This window comes from Capsicum annuum, unplaced genomic scaffold, assembly GCF_002878395.1.
Source record: "Capsicum annuum cultivar UCD-10X-F1 unplaced genomic scaffold, UCD10Xv1.1 ctg3055, whole genome shotgun sequence".
In the NCBI taxonomy this organism is placed as follows: Eukaryota; Viridiplantae; Streptophyta; class Magnoliopsida; order Solanales; family Solanaceae; genus Capsicum; species Capsicum annuum.
The window spans coordinates 12,553-22,049 of record NW_025837122.1 but is presented as its reverse complement, the minus strand read 5'-3'; the positions used below and the strand labels follow the sequence as shown (position 1 = coordinate 22,049).

At 27.3% G+C, this 9,497-nt stretch overlaps 1 protein-coding gene across 9 annotated transcripts; it reads right to left on the bottom strand.

The window, feature by feature from the left end:
* Positions 1-671: 671 nt before the first annotated feature.
* On the bottom strand, positions 672-4,653 carry LOC107851502 (purple acid phosphatase 15). Of its 9 annotated transcripts, XR_001669050.2 has the most exons (7): positions 4,418-4,623; positions 4,264-4,316; positions 3,801-3,862; positions 3,510-3,560; positions 3,141-3,331; positions 2,704-2,912; positions 672-1,001 (listed from the first exon to the last, which is right to left on the bottom strand). XR_001669050.2 is itself a non-coding variant. In XM_016696554.2 (6 exons), the coding sequence occupies exons 2-5, from the start codon at positions 3,844-3,846 to the stop codon at positions 2,880-2,882; spliced, it is 321 nt and encodes a 106-aa protein (XP_016552040.1). In that variant the 5' UTR covers positions 3,847-3,862; positions 4,317-4,623; the 3' UTR covers positions 672-1,001; positions 2,704-2,879. The 9 variants fall into 9 exon arrangements, 7 of the variants coding, with proteins under 7 accessions (XP_016552040.1, XP_016552041.1, XP_047258873.1 ...); XM_016696554.2 differs by lacking the exon at positions 4,264-4,316 and having other exon boundaries at positions 4,317-4,623; XM_016696555.2 differs by lacking the exon at positions 4,264-4,316.
* Between the last annotated feature and the right edge of the window lie 4,844 nt (positions 4,654-9,497).

Genomic DNA, 9,497 nt, shown 5'->3' with positions numbered 1-9,497 from the left:
ACTATGACAGGCAAACCGCACATTAAGCAAGGTAAAACGCTCAACAAGTTTTGAATCTCGCTTCAGTGCTTAAGCACGCTTTAAGCCTGAATTTGATAACACTAAATTTGAATAAGAAACTTTAAGGTATACTTCCTAGTTTTATTATAAGAAGTAAGCTTTACATGAGACCAAATAAGAATTTTAATCTTCTTGATAATCTATCAAAGTATTAGCGAGTACAGAAGCAAGTAATGAGGGGAGAAAAGACATGAATGAAAACAACATAAATTTTTAATATCCTTTACCCTATATCAGTGGAGCATCATTACTATGAAGAGTTGTTTTGTTCTGAAGTAATTTTTACCTTTTAAATTTGCATAAATTCTCCCTTTCTAATCTAATTATGAAGTGAAATGTCATTTGTAGCCTCCATAATTATGGATAAGTCAAAGAGTACTGGTAGCTAATAGATTTAAGTCTTGACGGTGACTTTGAATGTTACTATTATTTTATTGTAGTTGTGATCCATTTTTCCTGCAATTTGTTCATACAAGTAAGCAATTAAGACTCTACAACCACAACATACCCAGTGTATTCCCACCTAGTGAAGTCTGGGGAGGGTAGAATGTACGCAGACCATACCACTACCTCAGGTGATGTAAAGAGATTGTTTCCGATAGATCCCCGACTTAGAACCAATAATAATATAACAAACACAAAACAAAAATTCATATAAGCTTATACAGTATGCAAAATAAACTAACAATACTAGCCACAAGATAACACTAGGGCCACAAGATAATTCGAATCTGAACCATTACAGTCAATAATGATAAAGCTACCACAAAAATAATATCAGTTCTTCAAAATCTGCAAAAGCTTCCTTTAAAAGAGATCACATAGCTACTTGTGAATTGTGATGATGATAGTTTAACCCGACTGAAAAAGGTTTAAAATCTTCAAACAATGAATATGGACTTCGCTCAAACATTTCAATCTCCCATCTTTGTATACATCAACTGTACAACATAAATAACATCAAAAATATATAACAATACATAGTATATTCTCATAAAGTGAGGTCTGAAACATTAGAAATATCCATAAGATTTATAAGAATGCTTGGAAGCACAAAAATGCAATACACCAAGAAATATATAGAATGACATTAAACTAACCAATTATTTCAAGTTGGATTATTATAAATGCTGGTTAATTATTCACAAGCCATCTAACATATGAAGATTTCATTACATTAACTTATTTTAAAATTATTGTAAGAAAGTAATACTTACAAAACTGAATTTGGAAAGAGAAGTATGCATTCATTTATATGCCATAAATCTTGTCTAAATTTTATGAATATTAACAAACGCTGATCTAGATTGAACTATATTTTTTGAAACATGCATGAGAAAGAAATATTTTAGTTAAAAAAGGCAACAGAAAATGATAATATAAAAACACAAATAAGATACCAATTTACATTCACATGAAAGAACATGAGAATCATTTCAATTTTGTTTGGTAGTCCTGGCTCAATGAACCATGACTTTCTGCAAAAGCAAAATATGTTGAGAATGACAATGTTTTCAGTATGCGCTAAGTTCCTCTCCTTGAAGGATCTGAACAATTTGCGGTGCTTAACTTTTTCTCTTATCAACATCCTTAAGCTAGCATTATCAAAGGAATTTATAAACTTTAGTAACAGGATAAAAGCATTTTTCAAACTATTTTTCTCATCAAATATAATCCTAACAGACTATAGAAGACTAAAACCATTCACCCAGCCATATTTATTTGAGTATTTAAAATTTCTTTTCCTTTTCAATCTCTGTTTCGTTAACAAATAGGACAATTAAGTTATTTCTATAGAAATTTCAATAAAATCTGTAAATGAAAGAATTAGATCCTAAAATACTAAAAGAAAATTGTTTGTTCGCCTACCTTTCTCTTTATATCATTGAAAGAAAACACATAAAATAACCATTATAGTAAGTTGCCCATCAGTACATGACTTTATTTCAGCCTTTCTCACTCTCAATTCATCTACTTAGATTAGATGTGATCATAAACTCTGTTGATGCGTACAGTTAAGTGAGCAACAAAGCCCCCACAAAGAAAATGCAGATCTTTTCTAGGAAACTATCACGAACTCCGCACAACATAAAATAAATGTGTATATTATACAATATTAATTTAAGACTGTGTATATAATGTGTATATAAAAAAGAAAAAATTAGGATCAGAAAATTGTACCAAATATTAATATATGAGTCATCGAATCATGCAATGTTTAATGTAGAAAAATCAATCACTGTCATGAGTACACTTATATAATCATTAGGTTCTTAAAAAAACATTAAGTGCAACTAGAATATAGAGAAAAAAAACATTGTAGGAACTTTGAACAATATTTACTAAGAACATGTGATAACCTTCATATTATCCCTAAAAGAATGTGAAACAGCTTAAGATTCAGAAAATTAAATCATTAAATTCCAAGCGTTCCAACTAGAAGGATAGAAGCAATAAAAGATATCACTTTAAGCTGAATTGGCCAATTCAGTATCGATGTGTCTTTTAATAGAGATGGGGTGATAGTTTAGGTAGACAAATAGAACAATGAATAATTGAGGTATGAAACTTGTAAAAAAGGTGAGTATTTAGGTCTGTTTACCAGTAATTTTATATGTTACGGTAAAACAAATATATATTTACCTCGAATATTCCATGTCTGAAGCTACTTTCTCTATATGCACTATATTCAGGTTGTTGATCCCAGCAGAAATTGCCGGCTGCTGGACCTGATGTAAAATTAGAGGCACAGAATCTGCCCATAAATTTGTCTGATGCATTAGATAGTTTAGGACATTTGCCAGGCTCATCAGCATGTTCTATGGCCATCTTCTCACGGTTTCCACCATCACCTACAGTTATATGAATAGGACTGTAAGATTTCAGTTTGTAGTTATAGACTTTGCTGCTTTGCTGCTCCTTTCATAGGCATGACCCTGTAGATTTCTTCTAATCAATATTTGATATATAGGTATGTGGTTATGACAAAATAACAAAATGAACATTCATCTTTCTACACTTAGAATGGTACAAAGCAGTTTATGTTCTCTCGAATATTGATATATTAGTCTTGTACTTACGTGACAATTGAAGACTAATATGACACCATACTCGTACAACAACTCTTCCATCGCTACCTTCATGCATTTAGCTTCTCGATAATGTGCCGTGTAAGTAGAGTACCACGGAGGATGCCAAGTGGCAACCAGCCATGGAGTTACTATCCTATCAACCTTAGCCAGGTTCTTCTCCAACCACTTGTATTGATCATCTGTAATCATAAGCTTAGAAAATCAGAATACATCACTAAATTTAGCAGAACCGTAAAGAAATAAAAACATGACAAAAATCAGTTGATAAATGATTTGAGATATTTTGTCGAAGTTGACTAAAAGCATAATAAAGGGGAAAGAGTTACAAAATTGAAGATAGCTTGAGCTTTAGTTTACTTGATTTATAATAGGCGACATATCCCTCGAGCATGATGAAGTGTATGCCTCCTGCAGTAAAAGAATAGTAAAACAGTGTTGATGATCTACTTTCTTTTGATGTGAAGCAAAGCGAGAACATATTCTGCAAATATCTAATTTCCAGCTTGTTCTTCTATCTCATGGTTCCCCATCATCTTTTGAAGAAATTATAGGAAGTTCAGTAACATTTGTTTGTGGAAATAGAGTATTAACACTCTTGGCATAAACACAAAAGTTCACATTCACTAAAAGATTGAAAGAAACACTGACCAGATGTAATATTTCCATCGTCTAGTGTCGTCATAGAATATGACATCACTGTATTGAGAACTCTGAAATCAGGAGCAACGACATCTTATGGTCATTACACACAAACAATGAAATCGAATTTTCAATTCTATCAAGAGAAAATAAAAAATGGTCATATCATCAAACAGGTTGGATGCATATACCAAAAATTAAACTTTCGGAGCAGTAAAGCAGTTGCTCTCAATAACAAAAAAAAAATCTATAATGAAATCAAATGTAAAACAGAGGAACGAAAGATGAGAAGAAGAAAATCCACCAGAAAACAGAGATCGAAATAGATAAATCAATAATCTCTTTGTTAATTCTTATCAAATTTTAAGAAACTCCATCCTTTTAAATATGTTTAGAAATTTGAAAAGAATTGAGAAAATTGAAGAAAAAATAGAGAAAGCTTAACTGCAATTGAAATAGAAGAGGAAGAGACCTAAACGATTGTAATGAAAAGTGGCAAGAAAATAGTTCCTAAAGCAAATGTACCTGACACAACCACCAACAATAAATCTTGATGACCAGTAGATCGAAGAATAAAAAGAGCGTGATAAGAATAACTGCAAACTCAAAAGATCTGGATGACTCACTAGATCTGAATACAAAGGTCACATGACAGCCTTCCGTAACTTTGTCAGAAATGGATCTCTTCACTGTACTATTATTTTTTATTGTTGTTGTGTTTCCGCCGAGAATGATGATGAAAGCAGCCGTTCATTGTTCTGGTTAGAAATTGTTTCTAGAATGTTTTGGAGAAAGTGGATAGCTAAATATCTGTCATACATATTAACTATTTTACCCTCAATAATGAATATATTCATAAATTTGTCCTTGGTCGTCCAAGGATTCTCCTTTCTATATAGTACTAGTTGCTTAAGGTTCATGCTAAGCTTGAGCCAAATTTCATGATATACGAATGTAAGATTTTAATTTAATAAAAAAATATAAATTAAATCATATTTTTTTATTATATAATTAATTTAATTTATTTATACATTGATCATGTCTTATTTGTACCAAAGACATTGAAAAAGAGAATAAATATTATTAAGAAATAATAATTGCTTTGATTGAAAATGAAATTATAACTTTGAAGTTGCATAAGCTTTACTAAAATGTAAAAAAAATAAAAAATAATGCACTCTATCTATTTCATTTTGTGTTACATTTTCTTATTTGATACTCCTATTAAAAAATCATTTAATAGGAATTTATTTATTTATCTCGATAATTATATTTTAAAAGTATATGATTGACAATTATTGGACAATGACCAAATCTTCAAAATCTCTCTTATATTAAGTAGTTATATAGTTACTTAATGATAACAACAATATTGGAAGAAAATAATAAATCTTTCGTGATTTGCTAAAATAATAAGTAAAAAGATAATTTTATTTTTAGTACAAGGGTCATACAAAATGGAAAAAAAAAAAAGAGAAAAAAGTACTACCGAATTCCTTTTCACTTGTTTCGTTGACTTGACAAATAACTTAAGAATTCAAATATATTAAGCGCAAAATATACGAAATTATCTAAGCTCGAGCCCAAAATTAGAAGTGAAAATCTAGATTACAATTTATTTATCTTTTAATTTTTTTACTTATTGGAAATTGAACCAGCGGCGAAAGCTTAGGCAGCCAACTAATTGAGCTACGAATATTCTTTTTCAATAAAAAAATATTTTTTTTTAGCTATTCCTAGGAGCTTCTATCATTTTCAGTCCACTGATGGGTGATATTAGCATTCGGGCAACTCTTTTTATCCCCTATCAGGTTGTGTAGTGACATGTTACTTTTATTCCTTTTGTTTCATTTTAATTGTCATTGACTTTTCTTTTCATGCCCATTAAGGAAAAATAACAAATACAAAATATGCTTTATTAAGTTGTCCCTATTAATCAGATGATTTTTTTTAATCCTTAATATAACCTTTCAATGATCACATTTCACTTTTCGAGAGTCAAATTTCATGAACTTTGAATAACATTTTTAAAATGCATGTTTTCACATATTACTATGAGAAGGATTGCAACTTATAGTATTTTTCATATAATTTCGAACATTTAAATTTTAAACATTAAATTATTTCAATTCAATAACTTTTATTTTGAATTTTCAAAACGATAATTTTCTTAAAAGTTTTATCAAAGGTCAGAATTTCTTAAGCATTTGAAGAGGATTTTGAAGTTCTCTAAACTTATCAAAATGAATGTAGCATTCCAAATAATAAAGAAATATATTAGAGGTAAAAATCAAAGATATGAAAATGTCATAGTACATGTGACATCACTTTTAAAAAGTTAGTTTAAAAGATCATGTATTTACCAAAAAATTCTTGAAAATTCTTTAACTTTTATGTAGTATAAAAAGTAATAAAAAACAAATATAGGGGCAATATTTTAAGAGAGTTTTTAGTTGGTAAGACTTATTTGAAATGTAATTAAGGACTATCAAAAAGTTACATTCTCCCTTATATATTATAAAATATATTATATTATAATAAAAAATTAGATAATAATAGGCCCGTTTTACGGGCCCAATATTGTAACCTTAATATTGCATGTGTTTGATTAATTTTTTTTTGAAAAAATAAACTAACTTGGTAGGGTTATTAGAATGGCAATGATGCATTAACATTGCTTGACAATAATATTGTGATTAGTTGTGATGATTGTATTAAAATAACATCAAATGGTGTACTAAAAGAGTATGGAGTGGTTTGATGAGGCTTATAAGAATAGTATCAAATATGGTGTATTAAATAGAATCATACTAAATATGGTATGTCAACATAATATAGCAAACCATGTTAATGTATTATATTCAAAAAAGTCAAGAGACAATTTAGTTTAGTAAGCAAATAAAATTTCTAAAATAATTTGCCTATGCAGTGAAATGATATACAACTACCTTAAACGAAGATAACCAATGGACATTACAAAAGGAATGACATGATATAATCAATTATAGTAATTCAAATTGTGTTTTAGGTAACTTAATTAAAATGACATTAATTGATGACAAAATAATTAACATTTGGAGTCATGACAAATTGGTTATACGTATGTCAGGGGTATATCGAAAAGAACCTCCCTATTTCACCTCTGAGGTAGTGATACAGAATGTGTACACTTACCCTTCAAACCCCACTTTGCAGGAATATACTGAGTATATTATTGTTATTGTTGTATAATCTTCCTCACCTAATCTCTCTCTCTCTATATGTGTGTGTATAATTTTCATAATGTAGAATCTAAAATTTTAAAAAGATAAATTCAAAAAATAATATATTAATAGCTAAAAATAACTCATAAAAATTGAGTACAAAAATTACATATTAAATGAGTTTATGTCACATATATTATTAGTGTAAAAAAAGTTACACTATTAAGCTTTAGTTGTTATGGTCTTAAGCTTTATTTAATTGTTGTAGTGTATAATTTAGTTTACTCTAGAACGGCAATTCTCATTTTTCATGAATACTTAGTTGACAAGTTATACTTTTATTATTACCTTTAACATAAACATTTTCAATTTAAATTAAATGAATATTTTCTTTAATTTAATTTGTTTGTTTGATTTTGATTTAATACAAAATTTAATAAAATAAAAGAAAAGCTTTTAAATTTTATGTATCAAATTAAAGTCACGTGGAATGTACCAAAATGTATCTTAATCTCGTGAAATTAAACATAGCATGAAAAAGTTAAAATTGAAGATTACTATCAAGGAAGAAAAATATATATTTTTTCAAATAGACTTCAAAAAAAAAAGGTAAAACAATAAAAAGTACCTAATAAGTATTTATAATACCTTTTTATCATTTTATTACAATAATTATTTTTTTGGAGTAATCAAATATGTAAAGTAATAGTAATTAATATGTTAGTATCCAAAAAAATTAAAAGAATTAACAACTAACAATATTACTCCATAAAAAGGGAGTAGAAATAAGTATATGCACGCCTACAATTCTATAAGAAAAAAAAGAAGGATAATAACACAAAATATTTAAGAAGAGTATAGTAGAGAGATGTGGACCACATGAGATGTCATGTCACCTGCGATGAAATAGGTATTTAAAAAGAGATACTTTGACTTTTTTTTCATTACAAATGTGGAGCAAAGCATTGAAGCATAAATAAGTATGTGATGCACAATGATTTTTGAAATGAACATGATGCTCTTGGTTGTTCCACTTATTCATCTTTTTGTGCTATGCACGGATCCAAATTTATTTTTATTTGATAACATTTTATGAGTTATTGTTAATTAAACATCTTATAAACCTTTAAAATGAAACAAATATAAATATGTTTTTTGTGTTATGACATAAAAGAGATAAATTTTCATAGATTATTTTTCTTTTTCATTATGTTTATTTTTGAGATCTTAGTAATATCTCAGAATTATCAATCACTTTTTAAGAATACTTATCAAATCTGACACTTTGCATGATAATTTACAGTATATTAATTTTTTAACCCGATTTATAATATTATTATATAGGTTTTAGATTTTTTATTATTTTTAAAAGATTTGTACACCACTAAATTTAAAAATTGATCAAATTGTCCTAAAAATATTATTTATAACATAATTTCTTATTAAATTTTAAATATATAGCTATACTTTTTTAGTATTTTTCAATTTTAAAAAAATTTTAGTTCCTTTGTAATAGAAATTATTTATCTTTCATATTTTTTCTCTCGTTTCATTTCTTTGTTTATTGAAAGAATTCTTAATTATATATTCATGTATTTTGAATTTATGCTACATATATAAAATGAATATATATTTTTCAATTTTTTTTTAAAATTATTATCAAGTAGTGTATTAAAGAGGGAGGTCTTTTCATATACAATTTGAGAGTATTTTAACATTTTATTACAAAATAATAACTTGGAACAAAAATTTACAATTTTTTTGATTGGATAGTTGCCAACTAAATGCAACTATTGAAATTCAAAACTTGTTAAAATGATATTAATTTGAAATAGTATGATAAACATTAAGTTGTAGATTACTTTGAGATTTTTATTTTGGGTTATATAGCTAAGGTGAATAGTGAGAAGTGGTGCATTTTAAAGAAGAGAGAAAAAGATTGAATGGAAAATGGAGTCCACAAAAAGAGATGGATTTTGGATAGTGAATTTGTATTGTGAAATGACTATAATGTCCTTGGTCATTTCATAAATTTTTTTATTAATATAAATTTTTAAATAATTTAAGTTGTTAATCATTGTAATTATTGTACCTTTTACATAATTATCAAACAATTTATGTTATTCGCTTTGTCTCAATTTTAGAATTTAGAGAGTCAATCAAATTTTTACTAATATATTTTTTAAATATTTTAAGTTGTTAATCGTTGTGATTTATAGTATCTTTTAATGTAAATTTAAATAATTTATGGTATTTGCTTTATCGCAACTTATGTGACACTATTAGAATTTCAAAAATCAATCATATTTTTTACTATATGTTTTTAAAATACTAGATATTGAAGAGCCTGTTACGGGCCCAATATTTTAATTTTAAGAAAAATAAATGATTATAATTTGCTATTTAATTATTACTCGTTAAAATATTTTACAGAATTATCATTTTTAGTTAATGTAACCAATTGTTCGTTATCAATAATATTCATTCATTCAATGAATATAAT

Coding starts and splice junctions, on each gene's coding strand:
- LOC107851502 (XM_016696554.2), bottom strand. CDS start 3,846: ATGTCATATTCTATGACGACACTAGACGATGGAAATATTACATCTG. Junction 3,561..3,800: donor CGATGGAAATATTACATCTG/GTCAGTGTTTCT, acceptor CTTTTACTGCAG/GAGGCATACACTTCATCATG. Junction 2,913..3,140: donor TATTAGTCTTCAATTGTCAC/GTAAGTACAAGA, acceptor ATATAACTGTAG/GTGATGGTGGAAACCGTGAG.